This window comes from Schistocerca gregaria, chromosome 1, assembly GCF_023897955.1.
Source record: "Schistocerca gregaria isolate iqSchGreg1 chromosome 1, iqSchGreg1.2, whole genome shotgun sequence".
In the NCBI taxonomy this organism is placed as follows: Eukaryota; Metazoa; Arthropoda; class Insecta; order Orthoptera; family Acrididae; genus Schistocerca; species Schistocerca gregaria.
The window spans coordinates 719539180-719558931 of record NC_064920.1 but is presented as its reverse complement, the minus strand read 5'-3'; the positions used below and the strand labels follow the sequence as shown (position 1 = coordinate 719558931).

At 39.7% G+C, this 19752-nt stretch overlaps 1 protein-coding gene across 3 annotated transcripts in view; it reads right to left on the bottom strand.

Annotated features, from left to right (window-relative positions):
• Positions 1 to 2037: 2037 nt before the first annotated feature.
• The window catches only part of LOC126266638 (serine/threonine-protein kinase Warts-like), a 198482-nt gene continuing 180767 nt past the window's right edge, over positions 2038 to 19752 (bottom strand). For all 3 annotated transcript variants that reach the window (XM_049971047.1, XM_049971031.1, XM_049971040.1), the window contains exons 7-8: positions 14619 to 14902; positions 2038 to 4511 (exon numbers count right to left, since the gene is read on the bottom strand). In XM_049971047.1, coding sequence (XP_049827004.1) covers positions 4083 to 4511; positions 14619 to 14902 — 713 coding nt within the window. In that variant the 3' untranslated portion in view covers positions 2038 to 4082. The remainder of the gene's footprint in view (positions 4512 to 14618; positions 14903 to 19752) is intronic.

The following is a 19752-nucleotide window of genomic DNA, read 5'->3' as shown; positions in this document are numbered from 1 at the left end:
CAGCTTACCCAGAAATCATGATATATTTAGTGACTTATTTAAGCAGTCTTCTTCTCGTATTTTTTCAATAAGCATTAACAGACTTTTTCTGAAAGCATCCTCCAGATAGGACAAAATGTGAAGATTCCTTAACGCCATCATACCAGAGACACACCCTTTCCCATGTACACACAAAAAATCACAATGAAGCCTCAAAGAGCACAATCCAGCCATGCTTTCATTGGCCAGTAATGCAATTAATGAACAAATCAGAAAAAAGCAAGCTGGAGAAGACTTACATTTACAGGTAAATTGCTGCAACATATCTTTGGATGGGTGAGAAAGTATGTATTTTCCTCAGAATGGCCACCTGGATGTAAGGTAGACAAAAAACTTACTTTCATCTATAGGCACAACCCAAAATTATGTTCAAATAGAGTGCAGAAATCATTTTTTTTAATTTAATGTACAATATACACAGAAAAACGAGAACTTTTGAAATATGTAGTGATAGCCATATACAGTTGGCAACACTACAGAACAGGGACACTGACTGCAAACAATCTTGCCATTTAGTAGGCTAATTTTGGATCAACGCAATGGTAAACAGCATGCTTCTGCCTAAAAATGTTTTCCAGAAACAATGATGGTTTGGAAAGTGTGCAGAAGGAGTTCCTATGTTTTTTTTTTTTTTTTTTTTTTCAGCTTAGGGTATTATGGGCTGATTTGCTTTGAAACACACAATAAAAAGTTGAATTAAAATTTTTGAAGTCACTGGATCTGCTCTAAAAAAGAAACCAACTGGACAACTGAGAGATGCTTGTACTTCACCAAATCCTGAAGCTGTACGTGTTCAGTATTACGGAGCTCATGACATTAAGCTTGTAAGCAAGCAGCTGCGGGCAGGGTGTTCTGAGATAGAGCTTGCCGAGTTCTCCATTTCGATTTAAAATTTCATTTGTATAGGCAGCAAATCCTGCAACAACTGAAGGAGAATGATTACCAGTTTAGATCAGAATTCAGCCAGCCAATTATGGCAAAAATAAACAAGGATAATGGATTTCTGGACAACCTGTGGATGTCAGATGGGGCTACTTTCATCCCGCAGGTTGTGTGAATAAGCAGAACTATCTTCACTGGGCAGATATCAAACCTAATAATGTTTATGAATGCCCTTTACATGTCAGCAAGGTGACAGTATGGCGTGCAGTTCTGTCACGGGGACTTCATCAGACCTTACTTTTTTGGAAACGAACAGTGGATCACAGTGAATGCCCTTTCAGATCGGATGTTGAGATGTTGCAATCTTTTGTTGCACCTGCATTGAACAATATTCCATGACTTCTGGTTTCAACAGGATGGTGTGATATCACACACTGCCAGGCTCTCAACGGCGGCTGAGCAAAAATTGTTTGGTAACAATGTCACCTCACTTTTCAGTGACATCTCCTGACTCCCAACAAGATCACTGGATTTGTCCTTTCGTGATTTTCTTCTTGGAGGGATATCTTAAGATTCAGGCCTACATGACTCAGCCAAGGACAATGAATGAATTGAAACAAAGAATTCACGAAGAAATTTGTGGTATACCACTTGAAATGGTGGAACTCTCAATGGACCTCAAGATCATATTGGAAGAATGCATTGTACAGGAGGATGCCACCTGCAAGACATAATTTTGAAACACTGATAATTTGGATTCCAGGCAAGTTGTAGGGGTCCAGCTGTTGCCAGTAAAATTATTTTGTTGGATTTTTCTATTCTTACTGGGCATTTCAAAACTACTTGTTTTCCTGTGTCATTTCATATATTTACAAATTGACAAGCTATCTTTTGAATGGATATGTGTGTGTGTGATTTTTTTTGTATGGATACTGAAAAACTGAAACACAATAAAATACAAAGAATACTTGAAACAAAAAATAAAGTTGTGTAATGTACTGTGAAGTTCTGCAGACCAGGCACATTTTCCTTAAATGTTTAGCACCCATGAATACATAAGAGCAATGGCAATCTAGAAAGGAACGGTTAAGAGGTGGAAGAGAGCACTAAACTATATCTCATGAAAATAGTGTATTTTATGTACAAGACTGCCACATGGATGAAAAGACTCAGTGAAGGTCATGGAATACACCTGTCTTTACATCATCTGAAGCAATAACAATGACAGCAACAGCATTAACACAAATTACATAACAAATGGAACACATCTGTGTGATTTCAGTCCACAATGACAGTTTGTCACCCCTCAAAAGGATTTTCAACCTTACATTTTTATTGACTTGCTCACACTATCTGACATATTCAGCTGAACATACTTCGATTTCTTAAGTTATATCACCGGAGTAGCAACACATTACATGTGGTGGCTTTCAAAACACTAAAATACTTTGATCTAAGTCTTTCAGTCTACATAAAAAAGGGAAGAACTATAAATTGGAAGGAAGGAAAAAGCATTACACTTGTATAATCTTAGTAACATCAACAAATTTACTGTGTAAAATGTTTAATGGCATCATAGGTTTGCATCTGCACAAAGACATCTGGACTGGCACTACTTGACAATGTAGTGAAAATCAAAGCTGATGATCACAGAACTGTGCAGTATGAACACTCAAGTTGCCTGTTTGTCAAACTATAATAGCAGTGATTCACAGAGAGTACTGAGAACATCAGTGATGCAGAGAAGTAGCATATTTTGGTGGAAATATGTGTCAGACTGTTGTAATCTAATTGGGGAAAACCATAACATAATGGTTACAAGACAACTTACTTTCCATCAATGTAATCTCTTCTCAAAATAAGCACAGGAAAGAAAGAAGGAAAATTACAACAGTGGTCCACATATTTCAACCAATATTGTCTTAACTTCCCTATAGATTCTTCCAGCTTATAGCGGGTTTGTAAATTTATTAAATAATAATAATAAAAAAGATTTAAATAGTTCAATGGCAAACTTAAATCTAACAAGTATATTACAATTCCAGATAAAAATTCCATTGTAAGGCATTTATGTTCCAGAATGGTTAGAATTTAAATTTAAATAACAACTCCAATCTGTTTACTTGTGTATAATACTGCTGCATCTAAAGTAGTAACTCTTAAAACTTTATGAAGTTAAATAAAACAAACTTGCTTACAGATAATTCACCGAGTTTGCTCTCTCTGTCTCCCTCCAAGACAAGAAACTGCAGGCACGCGTGCACACACACACACACACACACACACACACACACACACACACACACACACAAAGGCAGAGAGAATAGCGTGACGAGTAATCGAGCACTATTATTATAACGGAACATGTTATAAATCGTATGCACAAATGTTATTAACAATGAAAAGTCAAGACACTTTAGAATTTCACAACAATTCAACAACAACTATACACTATATGCATATTATTTACTCGATATCTAAATGACTTTAAGGCACAGCAGTGGACAGAATACTGGCTTCAGTTAACAGGCACTGGTGCACATTAGAACACAAAACACTTATCAAAACCTTCCCAATCTTTCCTCTTTTTTTAAAAAAAAGACAACAATTAAAATGGATACTTGTCAAAAAATGTGGGGATTGGGAAGTATTACACACATCACAATAAATCTTATCACTCTTACGAAAACTGATAATAACATAGGACACAGCAAATAACACACATTTAAAGCTACAAGACATGGAAGAGAGTTAAGAATACGGCAGAATGGCAATGTGAATTGCAGTCCTTCACATAACAGAGCACCAATAATTCATGGACTGATGGTGATGGGGAAAATGCTTCCATTTTTTAAACAGCTGCATTTACAAAATTAAGGTTTAAAGATTCACAGTATTTAAAAATTATTCACAAATACTACATGATTCAATTTTTGAATCATCATCTTGTACAACAAAAGTTGTGAATACTTTAACCTAAACTGCTTTTAAAATTATGCCTCAAGGCTGGGCCACTTCACTACTTTATAATAAAATATTTTTCACTAATAGCAACCCTCAAAAACAGGAGAGCGCCATAGTGTATCACAGGTTAGCATTGCTTGCCACAGTACTGCAGCACTACCATCTACGTTACCAGTGTAGTCCTTCACCAACTTATGTCATACATACACAGGGCCTTGATTGTCATTTTCATCAAGACTAATCCTAGAATATGAAGGACCTCCCCCATCATCAAAAAATCTTCGAAAAGTAAATTCAAAGAAACCGTGAAAAGGCCGTCCACTGTCAGAATAATCTTCCGATTTGTCAGATCCTGAAGAACCAGAGTTCCTCAATCTTTCTGGATCAACAGGATCAAAATTAGATGTATCAGTTGGGTAATGAATTTTTGGGATGTGAGGTGGCACATGTCGACGAAGACCTTTCTCAAAATCGATGCCAGTGAAGAATGGATGAGACTTTATGTCACTGGCACTTCTTCCAAGTCTACGGTCTGCAGATGTACACAGTTTCAGAATCAAATCCTTGCTCTCAGGAGACAAATTAGCTGCCTTTGGAATATGTAGTGTTGTCTCCCAATGTATTACCTGAATCAGAAATAAATGTGTGAGTTTCCACTCCTTTGTGTTAAAATAATAGTGTCTACTTGCATTACAATCAAAAGAATGATATTTTTGTTCTACTAATTATGAACTTCCTTATGCAACACACAAAGCTTCAACATATTTGGTCAAATGTTAAGCATATTTTTACATAAATGCTGTTAAATATGTGCTAATCAGTGATCAGATAACTATTCTTTCCGAATAGATCACTTACAGTTATGTATACTTTACCCTCAAGCAAGTACACCATTTTTCATAACACAAATGGGTGCATGACAAATTTTGTACATATGTAAAGATTGTCTTTATGTTACTAAAATAAACATGTATGAGCAAAAAAACGACAGTTTAATATAATGTTAATTAAACAACAATAAAATAAACTCACATAATATGAGGCAAAGTACACCCCCCCCCCCCCCCCATTCAATTAAACAATAATAAAGTAAGCTTTCATTAGAGCACTCTGTTGCTGCATACAACTGACCTACTAAAAGCATTGAGCGGGATAGCTGCTTCAGATCCCTGCCAGTTGCTTATTTGATTACTAATTATCTCTTAGATAACTGTCTAAATGTGGGACTGTGCTGCTAGCTCAGAATCTGGGATATTTTCTTTCACAGATCGTAATTTTTTTTCGCACCTGGCTCACTGTTTATGTTACAGCTGCTCTCTTGGACATATGAGAAAACAACTTGTCACTGTTGGTACAAAACAATGTTTCAGCACACTTTATACATATGCATGGCCACTCAAGGGTTTTTTTTTTTTTTTACTTGTGGTATAGGGCAAGGGCAATAAAAGCCATAACACTAAATATTCATATGAATGTCATTAATGGAAATCAATTACTGAGGCTTGTCATTACCTACAAACACTTGTGTGTTCTCTCAGATTTAAAAAAAAATATATCTTTGACAGCAATAAACACCACAAAAACTTTTTTGTTTCTTCTTCATTCTTGCTGGTATGGTGCTGTCAGCTTATTCAAAGATGGTGTCAATTCAAACTGAAGTACAGCTTACTTGGTTTAAATACATTATGGCATTGCAAAATAAGTTCAATTTATATATCTGTAGGTAACTCACTGCAAGAGGAGGATAAAACAGTGGTTAAGGAAATTTCTGACACTACGTAGTACCCTGAACAGGTGCTGAAAAAGAGTTCAATGTGAATCAATAGGGAACAATTCCCAAGAAACTCTTGGAAATCCAAATGAGCAATGAGGTTACTTTGAATTTTGTCTTAATGTAATGCTGAAATAGTCAGATTTTAATGGTTTACTTTTAATTGTTATTTACAGTTATTGTGGGCTATAAGATGCACTTTTTTTCTTTGAAAAATTGCCTCCAAATTTCAAGTGCGTCTTATATTCTACATTAATATAGAAATGACCTGGCAGCAGCGATGCAGCAATGCGATGAAAATGAGTTGGAGGGATTCACAAGCTTGCTAACAGTGTCTTCTCCTGTCCCATCATCACAAACCCTGAACACTGTCCAGCCTATTATGTGTCACTGCAATCTACAGTGCCAGTGAACCTATATTTAAAGTGATTTGTGTTATAGGTAACAGTACAATATTTTTGTTAATAGATTTTTTTTTGCAATGGAAAAAATAAAAGGTACTCATATGAATGTGGGCTATAAATTGTAAGTAATAGCATTTGCAGAAGAACAAACACTGAAGAACCAAAGAACCTCTTTGGCTAATATCGTGTAGCACCCCTGTGAGCACGCAGAAGTGCCGCAACACGACATGGCATGGACTCGACTAATGTCTGAAGTAGTGCTGAAGGGAACGGACATCATGAATCCTGCAAGGCTGTCCATAAATCCGTAAGAGTACGAGGGGGTGGAGATCTCTTCCGAACAGCATGTTGCAAGGCATCCCAGATATGCTCAATAACGTTCATGTCTGGGGAGTTTGGTGGCCATCACAAGCGTTTAAGCTCAGAAGAGTGTTCCTGGAGCCACTCTGTAGCACTTCTGGAGCTGTGGGGTGTCACACTGTCTTCCTGGAATTTCCCAGGTCTGTCAGAATGCACAATGAACATCAATGGATGCAGAATGCTTATGTATGTGTCACCTGTTAAAGAGCCATATCTAGATATATCAGGAGTCCTATTATCACTCCAACTGCACACACCCACACCATTACAGAGCCTCCAATAGCTAGCATAATCCATTGCTGACATGCACCATCCATGGACTCATGAGGTTGTCTCCGTACCCATACACATCTATTCGCTCGATACAATTTGAAACAAGACTCATACAACCAGGCAGCACGTTTCCAGTCACCGACAGTTGAATGTCGCTGTTGATGGGTCCAGGAAAGGCATAAAGCTTTCTGTCATGTAGTCATCAAGCATAAATGAGTGGTCCTTCAGCTCTGAAAGCCCAAAGTGACGATGTTTCGTTGAATAGTTTGCATGCCGACACTTGTTGATGGTCCAGCATTGAAATCTACAGTGATTTGCAGAAGGGTTGCACTTCTGTTACACTGAACGCTTCTCTTCAACCATTGTTTGTCCCATTCTTGCAGGATCTTTTTCCAGCCACAGTGATGTCAGAGATTTGATGTTTTATCGGATTCCTGATATTCACAGAAAACTCATGAAATTGCCATACAGGAAAATCCCCACTTCATCGCTACCTCAGAGATGCTGTGTCCCAACGCTTGTGTGCCAACTAGAACACCACGTTCAAGCTCACTTAAATCTTGACAACCTTCCATTGTAGCAACAGTAACCGATCAAACAATTGCACCAAACCCGTGTTGTCTCATTATAGTCATTGCCAACTGCAGCATCGTATTCTGCCTGTTTATACATATCAATATATTTGAATTCGTATCCCTGTAGCAGTTTCTTTGGCACTTCAGTGTAGAAACAGAGCATATGAGCGGCATTTCGGCTCTCCGCCTACAGAGCCTACTCCACACCATTCATAATTGGCAGATTAGTAAAGAATAACTGAAAAAAATGAGGAAGACTGAATGTAAAATGGCCAAAACAAGAAAATAACATATTAAAATGGACTCAAAGGCACCGTCAAAATGGTATTGGAATTAATACAAAAATGATTCAAATACACTCTCATAAGAGAGCACTGGAACTTAACAGACTTTAAGGGTGCAGTTAGTGCAACAGATTTACGAATCGTCACGGACTTGGCATGCGAACAAAAACCAAAATACCTCAGAAAATTCCATGACAGTATGAAGAGAAAATATTAGCGTTCCGTTGTTTTATTATTCGACATTGAAAGGAAAACAATGTGGAACTAAGCCAAATACTGAATACAGACAATTAGTTAGATCACCTATGTGGTCCACATTCTTCATTGTTTTGTCCCTTTTGTTAGCTATCACTTACATCTGACATCTAAACACTTTCATATATATATATAAAATAGAAAGAAACTTCCACATGGGATATGATATGTCTGCTTGTGTCTGTATATGTGCGGATGGATGTGTGTGTGTGTGTGTGTGTACACCTGTCTTTTTTTCCCCTAAGGGAAGTCTTTCCGCTCCCGGGATTGGAATGACTCCTTACCCTCTCCCTTAAAACCCACATCCTTTCGTCTTTCCCTCTCCTTCCTGAAGAAGTAACCATCGGTTGCGAAAGCTAGTAATTCTGTGTGTGTGTGTTTGTGTGTTTTGTTCATTGTGCCTGTCTGCCGGCGCTTTCCCGCTTGGTAAGTCTTGGAATCTTTGTTTTTAATATATATTCGTCACCAACTGTGCGAGTTTCATTTGCCTCCTGTTGTCTTGTTCCGTTTATAGTCCACTTCTCTTTTTCTATTTATTGATTGATTTATTTAACATTCCATTATTTAACATTCCATAGTTTTAACATTCGTTATTCGCTGTTTTCCAGCCAACAATCACTGCCAACAATCTCTTCCACACCTATCAGTATCATTCAATTCCGCCGATTTCGTGTTGCTGGTGATATTTTTGTGCCATTGCCTATCTTTCTCTGCCACAGGAAACATTTTTTGGAACATTTCTGCACCACCCGCGATCTTTTTTGCGGCACGCACGATCTTTTTTCGCTACTCGCTATCTCTGTATTTGAGCAGCGTGTGTTCTTTTTCCCCTGATCTGGACATACTTGCTTGGTCTGGTCAACTTTTTCCATATTTTTCTTATTTGGTGGTCTTTCTTTGGTATTTAACATTACCAACACAATTTCTTTCTTTCTCGCCCTTCCTTCCGTGTTTTATTCCTTCTTATGATTACTATTTTAACTTTAGTTATTTAATTTCCCTACCCACCAGTTACCCACTATGTACCCTAATCCTATACCACATTATTTACATTCATTCCGGAAACATGCATTTACCGTAGCCAAACTGCAATCCCACATACTTTTCCTCCATTCCTGCTTAACCTTTGGAATTACCCCTAAAGAACTTACCTTAAAAGTTCCCATCTCTGGGTGCAATTCCTCCTTCCACCAATCTCTCCTGGACTTCCAGAACCTTCAATCCTTAGCCCTTACCCAACTTGTCCTAAATCTCTACACTACTTCATGTAACCACCACTCCCAACAGCTCCTATCTCTCTTCAAAGTCCTCCACCTCTCAAACCCTTGCTTGGAGAACACACTCAGGAACATCACCCTAGAAGCCAGCCGCAAACTTGAGTCCCATGCCACACACCACCTGAAAAAACTATCCACAGTGCTAGTGCAACACCTAAGAAGTGGGGTCCCTCTCCCTATCCCTCACAAACACCAACCACAACAGAACCGTCAACAAACCCCCCTCATAGCCAACAAACCTAGCCTAGCCACCCTACTCAATCTCCCCATCCCAGCACATACCCCACACAGACCAAATCTCAACTATAACCACTGTCACATGCCACATATCACCAACCCCAATTCAGTTCTAAACCTCTCATCCAGATCCCTCTCTCCTCCAGAGACATCTGTTCTGTCAAAAGGCTTAACCTTTAGCCCCACACCTAAATTCAACCACACTGCCCTGGTTAAAGATCTCCTCTCATTCACCCGGAACCTCAACTGGAAATATCACTTCACTACCCAAACACAGCCCCCAAATACTAGACCCAGTGTTGAACCTTGTGTAGAACAGTTCCGACCGCCTTCTCAAAGGGATCCTCCTCCCCTCCCCCAAAACCATCCCTTGCAGACATTTCAGGAATTCCTCACATCCAGTGTTGCCTCCCAGTCCTCCTTGAAGAACATCCCGACAACCCCCAACATCACCCCAGCTGAATCCTGCGCCATTAAGCAGCTGAAAACAGACTGCTCTATTGTAATCCTTCCAGCGGATAAAGGCTCCACAACTGTGGTACTTGACCATGTGGAGTATGTGGCAGAAGGACTGCGTCAACTCTCCGACACCTCAACCTACAAAGCTGTTACCCAGGATCCCATTCCCTCCATCCAGACTGAGCTGCAGAAAATCCTAAAAATCCAAGGTCCCGCACAAGGCCTCACAACGGCTTCCATAGACTTACTCGCTCCACCTGAGCCACGTACCCCTACCTTCTACCTATTACCCAAAATCCACAAAGAGAACCATCCTGGCCGTCCCATTGTAGCAGGCTTCAAAGCCCCAACAGAACGTATCTCAGCTCTGGTAGACCAACACCTCCAACCTATCACCCGCAGACTCCCATCCTACATCAAGGACACAAACCACTTCCTAGAACACCTCAAATCCATTCCCACTCCTCTCCCACCGGAAACCTTTCTTGTCACCATAGATGCTACATCCCTTTACACAAACATCCCACACACCCAGGGTCTCTCTGCCCTTGAGCACTACCTCTCCCAACGCCCACCCGAAGATCTTCCAAAAACCTCGTTCCTTATCACACTTACCAACTTCATCCTCACCCATAATTACTTCACTTTTGAAGGCCAGAATTACAAACAAATCAGGGGAACTGCCATGGGAACCAGGATGGCTCCGTCCTATGCCAACCTCTTCATGGGCCGCATGGAGGAAGCTTTCCTGAAGACCTAACAGCTGCTTCCCCTGGCCTGGTATAGGCTTATAGATGACATCTTTGTGGTCTGGACTCATGGTGAAGAAACACTCCTTAATTTCCTCCATAACCTCAACTCCTTTTCGAATTTGAATTTCACCTGGTCCTTCTCCAAAACCCAAGCCACCTTCCTGGATGTTGACCTTCATCTCGTTGAAGCTCACATCCACACCTCTGTCCATATCAAACCCACCAACAAACAACAGTACCTTCACTTTGATAGCTGCCATCCATTCCACATCAAACGCTCCCTTCCCTACAGCCTAGGTATTCGTGGCAAACGCATCTGCTCCAGTGACGAACCCTCAACAATTACACCAATAACCTGACCAGTGCTTTCCTCTCCCGCAACTATCCTGCAGACCTTGTCCACAAACAGATCTCCCGAGCAATACATTCCTCCCCGTCCAACAACAATATTCCTACCCTCAGACCACACAGAAGCATCCCCCTTGTCACCCAATATTATCCTGGCCTCGAATACATCAATAAATTACTCCGCCAGGGATATGACTTTCTCAAGTCAACCCCTGAAATGAGATCAACCCCTGACAAAATTCTCCCCACACCACCCAGAGTTGCCTTTCGTCGTCCCCCTAACCTCCGTAACATCCTTGTTAAACCCTACAATATTCCCAGACTACCTTCTCTACCCAGCGGTTCTTACCCCTGTAACCGACCCCGCTGCAAAACCTGCCCCATGCATCCCCCCACAACTCCGTCCTCCAGCCCCGCTACTGGTAAAACATACACAATTCAAGGCAGGGCCACGTGTGAAACTACACATGTCATTTATCAGCTGACATGCCTGCACTGCACAGCCTTTTACATTGGTATGACAACAACTAAACTGGCTGAGCGCATGAACAGACACAAACTGTCCGCCTAGGATATGTCCAATACCCAGTGGCGGAGCATGCCCTCCAGCATAATTCTAGGGACCTAGGAACCTGCTACACTGTATGTGCCATTTGGCTTCTCCCACCCAACACCAGTCCCTCTGAAATGCGGGGATGGGAACTTGCACTCCAGCACATCCTTTCATCCCGCCATCCCCCTGGACTGAACCTACGTTAAACAACCTCACTCCCATTTACTTTTCAGTCTTCTCCTCTTTCCCTTTCCTCTTTAGCCATTCATGCATCTTTTCATCCTACATCTTTATACTATACACCTCTTTACTTCTGTATGCATCCTCTTTGGTTTGAAGCTGGCACAGTACCTACAGTAGAATATCTTTGGCTTCCCTCTGACAACCATGCCTCCATCCTTGCTACCTTCCCTGTTTTCCTTTCCCTGTTGCTTCATAACCTGGGTTGTGAGTAACTAAATCCACTTTCCCTTCTTCCCTTTCTTTCCCTTCTCTCCTCCCTGATGAAGGAACATTTATTCGAAAGCTTGGAACTTAAATTTTCGGTTGTTCTTTGTGTTTCTATCGGCTGTACTGAGCTGAGGTAAGTACTGGCCAGCCCCTCTATCTCTTTGTTAGTAATTGTTTCATAACTATAAAAACAAGTAGATATGAAAAAATGCACTACACTGTTGTCCTTTCATGCTGTTCTGTGGTACTAAACTTAATCCAATGATAATTTTCAAGTGCAAAACAATGCCAAATTCTTTGAAACACCGCCAGGTGTTAACATTCACGTACATGACTAGGGTTGGATGGACAAGGCTGGTATGAAATTATGGATTAACAGAGTGTGGGAGAGAAGGAAATGTGCTTTATCAAAGAAGATTTCTGTTCTTGTGCTAAATCAGTTTAGCACTCAACAGAAAAATTCTGAGAAAGAGAAACTGAGACAGGGAAATGTGAACCTCGCTGTTATTCTGGGAAGGCTCACTTCACAATTGCAACCTCTTGATGGCTTGGTAAATAAACCATTTCAAGCCTACATGAGGGAGAAATGGAACAAATGGATGATGGATGAAACCAAACATGAATTCACACCAAAGGGAGCTTTCAATCGATCTACAATCAATCCATTTTTGACAATATAAAATAATTGGATAGATATTAAATCTACTCACCAAGTAGCAGCAGGAGAACACACACATAAAGAAAAGGTTTTACTTATGGTAACTTTCAGAGCCAGTGGCTCCTTTTTGTAAGACTTCTTTTTTATATGTGTGTGCTCTTCTCCCACAACTTGGAGAGTAGGTTTTTTATCTATGTAATTGCATTATTCTACAATCAGTGCGTCACTGTATAAGGTAGTTATGGTCTAGAATGAGAGAAGGCATTATCATTAAATCTTTCAAGAAATGTGGTGTAAGTAATGCTCACAATGGCAGTGAAGACCACGTTATATATGAAGTGGCGAAGAAGAAGAAGAAGAAGAAGAAGAAGAAGAAGAAGAAGAAGAAAGTTCAGATGACGATTTTTAGAGATTTTAAAGGTCAGTTCGGTTTTATGAACTAAAAACTTGTTTTGTCTGGCTTTTAAATCTTATAATAAAAATGGTAAAAAATATTATTTTTTTAAAAAACTGCATAAAATTAAGGTGCATCTTACAGTCTGTAGCATCTTATACTCCTTAAAAACCTGTATCAGCATTAATAAAAGTGTTTTGGGATAAAATACAGTGAAAAGTGTAATATTAATCTTGTGCCAATGATGCATTAAAAAAAAAGAGCAAATACTGAAATTCTAATGTGATTTATTGTGGTTATAATACAATGTGCAGCTCAAGGGGATGCTGCCATGGTTTGGTCAGTAAGAATGATACATGGTATTTGGTACCTTTTATAATCTGCCTGGGCATTATACTCTCTCAAGGACAGCTCATATTTTATGGAATTAATGGTTTTACAAACAAGTGGTCTTAATCATACTTGACAAAAAGAATGAAAATATAGCACCGGATGTTTAAAACCACACTGAAAGGACAAAAATCACAAATAGAATCAAGTCCCAACAGATCCTACTTGTAACCACTATTATGCCTGAAATATGAGAATAACTTTCCATATAATGTAGATCAAGCTAAGCTGGTACTTTTTGCAGATGTCAGAAATGTTGTAATTAATCCTGTTAGAGAGACAGCAACAGGAGGAACTGCTAAAAATGTTTCTCAGGAAACTAATATCTAATTCCTTGTAAATAGACACTCGTCTAGTTCACATAAATACACACATCAAAAAATGTTTTCCATCACCCCAGTTTCAAGAACTCGGGAAAACAGATGTTGATTGTCTTCGTTGATCCATTATGGATCGTGGGGCGACAGCTGGCATGAACTTCTTGACGCAATAATTTACCGACTGCTGTATGTATTGTAGAAATTTATTTTATTTTATGAACTTCTATGTGCTACCAGTTTCGGCATTACACTGATGCCATCTTCAGGCCCCAAGCGTCATAGTTGTAAAATCGCTATACACAGAAGGAGCCACATAACTGGACCCATGAATCAAATAGTCCTGCAACAGCTCTTGGTGGTCATGTGACACAGATTCAAAAAATTGAGAAATTTACAATATAAAATATGTATCAAACATTAATTTTTCACATGCTAATTAATGGCACATACTGGCAAACATCGGCAAAATGTCAGATATATGTGATCAATTCAGCAATACCAAATCAGCAACTGTCATGGTGCTGAATGAAAACTTACTTTTTTTTCAGTCCAGCAAAGTTCAAGTCCTACACTAAAAACAGAGCCTTCATAGAAAGGCAATAACACTCACAATCTTTCGTAGAAAGTGTGAAAAAGCTTACAAAATCTATGAAGATGTGCACTTAATATTCTTGATCAGATGCGTAGAAAGGACAGCCAGCAACCCCAAACTGCTTTGTGAAACTCCGTGGAACTTTTATTATAATACCAAGGACATGAAGTAAACATTTCAAAGGAGAGATTTTTTTAATGAAAACATAAAAGTTAATGTTCAAATTCTACTTAACAGCATGAACTTTCAACATTACTAGTAAAAAGAAATAATGCTTATGCAAACTTCCTTGGACTAGAAACATAATATTCAACATAAAAGAACCTAAAATTTTGCTATCATTATTCATACCGAAATATAAAAAGAACTGAAAATACTAACCTTGTATTGTGTTTCTGCAGGTGTTCCAGCAAGAAATGGAGGTGAACCAACAAGCATTTCATAAAGTATAACACCTACACTCCACCAGTCACACAACTGAGTGTAACCTGTTCGCAGCAAAACTTCTGGAGCAATGTAATTAGGAGTCCCCACAAGAGAATGAGCTAGGCAGCGCTGATGTTCGCGCCGTCTTCGTCTTTCCAATGGTTTCAGTTGATGACATCGGCATTCACTGTTGTTCCAGTCTTCTGCTGGATCCATGGAATCTTGCCGACCGTGTTCACCTGAAAGACACCACCCACATATTAATCAGTTCTCAAACTCACTCTCTCTCTCTCTCTCTCTCTCTCTCTCTCTCTCTCTCTCTCTCTCTCACACACACACACACACACACACACACACACACACACACACACAGAGAGAGAGAGAGAGAGAGAGAGAGAGAGAGAGACGTGGTGAATCACCTAAAGCTTACACTGATGTTTGGTTTTCACAGAATGGTTCAAATGGCTCTGAGCACTAAGGGACTTAACTTCTAAGATCATCAGTCCCCTAGAACTAATTAATTAAACATAACTAACCTAAGGACATCACACACATCCTTGCCCGAGGCAGGATTTGAACCTGTGACTGTAGCGGTCATGCGGTTCCAGACTGTAGCGCCGAGAACTGCTCGGCCACTCTGGCCAGCTTTCACAGAATGGATTGGTTGTCAAGGGCTTGTATTATTAGCCAATAAACAGATTGCAGTAATATTTAGAAAGTGTATTTTTGTGCAAACACGCACTTTTTTTAAAAATGAAACAATATCTATTCACGCTGTTGTTGTTGTTGTTGTTATGGTCTTCAGTCCTGAGACTGATTTGATGCAGCTCTCCATGCTTCTCCAACCTGTGCAAGATTCTTCATCTCCAAGTACTTTTACTACAACCTACATCCTTCTGAATATGCTTAGTGTATTCATCTCTTGGTCTCCCTCTACGATTTTTACCCTCCATGCTGCCCTCCAATGGTAAATTTGTGCCAGAAACTACTCTTCTCCCCAATTCTATTCAATACCTCCTCATTAGCTATGTGATAACCCATCGAATCTTCAGCATTCTGTAGCACCACATTTCGAAAGCTTCTATTCCCTTCTTGTCCAAACTATTTATCGTCCATGTTGCCCTTCAATACATGGCTACACTCCATACAAATACTTTCAGAAACAACTTCCTGACACTTTGATCTATACTTGATGTTAACAAATTTCTCTTCTTCAGAAATGCTTTCCTTGCCATTGCCAGTCTACATTTTATATCCTCTCTACTTCGGCCATCATCATTTATTTTACTCCCCAAATAGCAAAACTACTTTAAGGGTCTCATTTCCTAATCTAATTCCCTCAGCATCACCCGACTTAATTTGATTACATTCCATTATCCTCATTTTGTTTTTGTTGATATTCATCTTATATCCTCCTTTCAAGACCCTGTGCATTCCGTTCATCTGCTCTTCCAGGTTCTTTGCTGTCTCTGACAGAATTACAATGTCATCGGCAACCTCAAAGTTTTTTTTCTTCTCCATGGATTTTAATACCTACTCTGAATTTTTCTTTTGTTTCCTTTACTGTTTGCTCAATATACAGATTGAATGACATTGGGGAGAGGTTACAACCCTGTCTCACTCCCTTCCCAACCACTGCTTCCCTTTTGTGCCCCTCAAATCTTATAACTGCCATCTGGTTTCTGTACAAATTGTTAATAGCCTTTTGCTCCATGTATTTTACCCCTGCCACCTTTAGAATTTGAAAGAGAGTATTCCAGTCAACATTGTTAAAAGCTTTCTTTAAGACTGCAAATGCTAGAAACGTAGGTTTGCCTTTCCTTAATCTTTCTCCTAAGATAAGTCGTAAGGTCAGTATTGCCTCGTGTGTTCCAACATTTCTACGGAATCCAAACTGATCTTCCCCAAGGTCGACTTCTACCAGTTTTTCCAATTGTCTGTAAAGAATTCGCTGCAGCTGTAACTTATGAAACTGATAGTTCGGTAATTTTCACTTCTGTCAACACCTGCTTTCTTTGGGTATTTCACCTGTCTCATACATCTTGCTCACCAGATGGTAGAGTTTTGTCAGAACTGGCTCTCCCAAGGCTGTCAGTAGTTCTAATGGAATGTTGTCTACTCCGAGGGCCTTTTTTTGACTCAGGTCTTTCAGTGCTCTGTCAAACTCTTCACACAGTATCATATCTCACATTTCATCTTCATCTACATCCTCTTCCATTTCCATAATATTGTCCTCAAGTACATTGCCTTGTATAGACCCTCTATATACTTTTTCCTATTCACATTAACAAACTAAAAGTAGGGTGCAACAAAATGTCAGTAGTGTTTGTTGAAGGAGTCTAGTGAGAGTCATTTATGAGATACCATACTGTACAAAGTTTCCGCAACAACATTTTTTTGTGCCATTCAACTTGTAAAGTAGCTAGGTACAATGTTCTTATGTTTGCTTAAGGTGTCTTTGTGTGTTCCTTGAATGCACTGTGACTTGCTAGTCAGTCAGGTTGTGACAGTCGAGGCAGTAGGTTGTGAATGGACAATCGGATTTACCAATGCAGAAAAAAATGAGATGCTCATGGTGAATAGAATGCGTAGAAAGAATGCGGTTCACTTTTGTATGCTGTCTGCGACAAGATATTGCAATACATGTCAACCTCTCAGCAATTATTTATCATCCTCTTCAACCGGTTACTTGAAATAGACGACTGAAGAGGGGAAATTAATGTTCTTGCTGCTTTGGCAGTTGATACGCACTTCAGCTCCTGCGCAGTCGGACGGAGAAGTGGCACAAGTCAGGAAAGTGTCCTACGTCTTCTCCATCGACATGGGTTCTATCCCTATCATATCTCTCTCCATCAGGAGCTGCTTGGAAATGATTATGATAATCGTGCTAACTTCTGTACATGGGCATTAAGACAGGATACTCCAGATATATCATGTGTCCTGTTTAGTGATGAAGGCACTTTTAATTATGGCCAGGTAAGCAGCCGAAACATGCAATATTGGTCTGTTGACAAATCTGATGGCTTCATCAGTTGAAACATCACTGTCCATTGAGTGTAAGTGTGTGGTGTGGGATAGTTAACTGTCAGCTCATAGGCTCATTTAGCATAGATGGAACACTGAACACACTACAGGCTACGAGGAACCTGTGGTCCAACATGGCTATGAATTCCATAGTGTATGAAGTTCTACAGTATGTCTTCACGAATTGTTTCCAAATTGTTGAACTGAACACAGAGGACCTACACCTTGACTGGCCCATTCCCTGTGTTTGGTGCCTGTAGGCATTTTTCTTCTGAGAAAGCTGAAAGACGCTGTCCGCAAGGACACACCAACTACACCCAATGGCATGCAATGACGTATTACTGCAGCCTGCTCAGACATCTCTGCTGCAATGCTTGATAAGTATGGAGGTGTGATTACACATGTCAATCGCGTTGCGATTATGGGCAGCATGGGGTTCACGCCTGAGCCTCAGGACGTGCGCTAGCAGCGCATGCCGGGTGTTTCAAGCATCAACTTCGCATCTCAATATCTCGGGATGTAATGGGAATATTGTGATGCAATCAACGCCATTGTGTGTGTGCTTTGTCATGCTATGGATTGCTGAAGAAAAAATATAGGAGGTCCATTTAAAAAAACATAAGTTTGTGTTAAGAAACACATATGCTTTCATTTTAGAATGTTTCCAAATATGTACATTCATGGGCCCCAGCCCTGCATTGATACCGGTGAAAGTCGTTTTCCAATAGCTGTTATTGTCCCAGAGATATTTTGGGTGGACAAGATAGCTGGGACACCCTGTCTACAAGAACATTTTCTGAGGATGGATAAAATACCAAACAAATACTCACAGACGATGTAAAGAAAAGGCAAATGATTAAGGTCAACATTGATTTTTCAGGAATTCTACCTCAAATGATAAATCTGTAAATCTGTCTCTTGAGTTTACTTTTTCTTTCTACACTTCTGTTATCAACCATTCCCATTGGCAAATAACTGAAGGGTAAGGTCTGGGACCTTGGTAGCCACGAGACAGACTATTTCGGCTGATCCATCTTCCAGGGAACGTCAGGTATAAATGGTGACTCACATGATGAGCAGATGTGCAATGACCTTAACATGTTGGGGGAAAAAAACATCCTTGTAGCCAAAGGAACCTCTTCAAATAATACTAGAAGCTCGTTATTGAGGTAGTCTAGATAGAAGGGCGCTGTAGGACTGTGGAGCAACACAACAGGTCCATCAATTGATTGTCTACCATACCACACCACCTATTTGCACAGAAGCATTCTTGAAACTGGTTTTTTTAAGTGGGCATGTGAGTTTTTCTCAGACAATTGATGTGAATTCCAAGAGTTAGTGATACAGTCACAAGTGAAAATGGCTTCATGAGTAAACAGTATTAATGGAATTAGTCAGTGATTTGCAATTAGCCAACGATTAAAATTCCAATCGTCTACCTTCATCTTTTTCTTGAAAATGTTGAATTAACTGTAAACGGTGAGGATAGAGGCCATGTATTCATAGTGACCACCATATTCTTGTATATAGGGCCACCAATATATGTAGGAATTCTGCTTGTACTTAAGGAAGGATTATGTTCCACGTACTCAGTGTCTTCTACTTCATCAACATAGTTCATTTGGAAGTTCACAAGAAATTAGACTGCTGGGCTCTGCACCAGTCTCAACAAAAAACAGGTTTCTTAACCTAGTAGTCTGCAGTTAATTTTCATTACAAAACCCATACAAAAATATCATCGTCACACTCAGCATTCATAAATACATGTGGCTTCCTTAACACTTTGGAAATCAAGCCTGAGCATAGTTAGGGTCACAACTTTGTGTTAAAAGACCGCACCCGAGTATAGCTCTGTCAGGACATTAGTTTCTCAATCCACTAGCCATGTGTTGCCTGAAAACTGGACTCTCTTCATATGGTAATTTTGTACGGATGTCTCACTATCTGTCTCTTGAACTGGCACTGCCTTCTATTCTCAATTTATAGACTTATTTGGAGAAAAAAAATAACATTAGCAAACTTAACAGCCGCTGTCATGAGTGGATGATTTAATATGATTGTACTG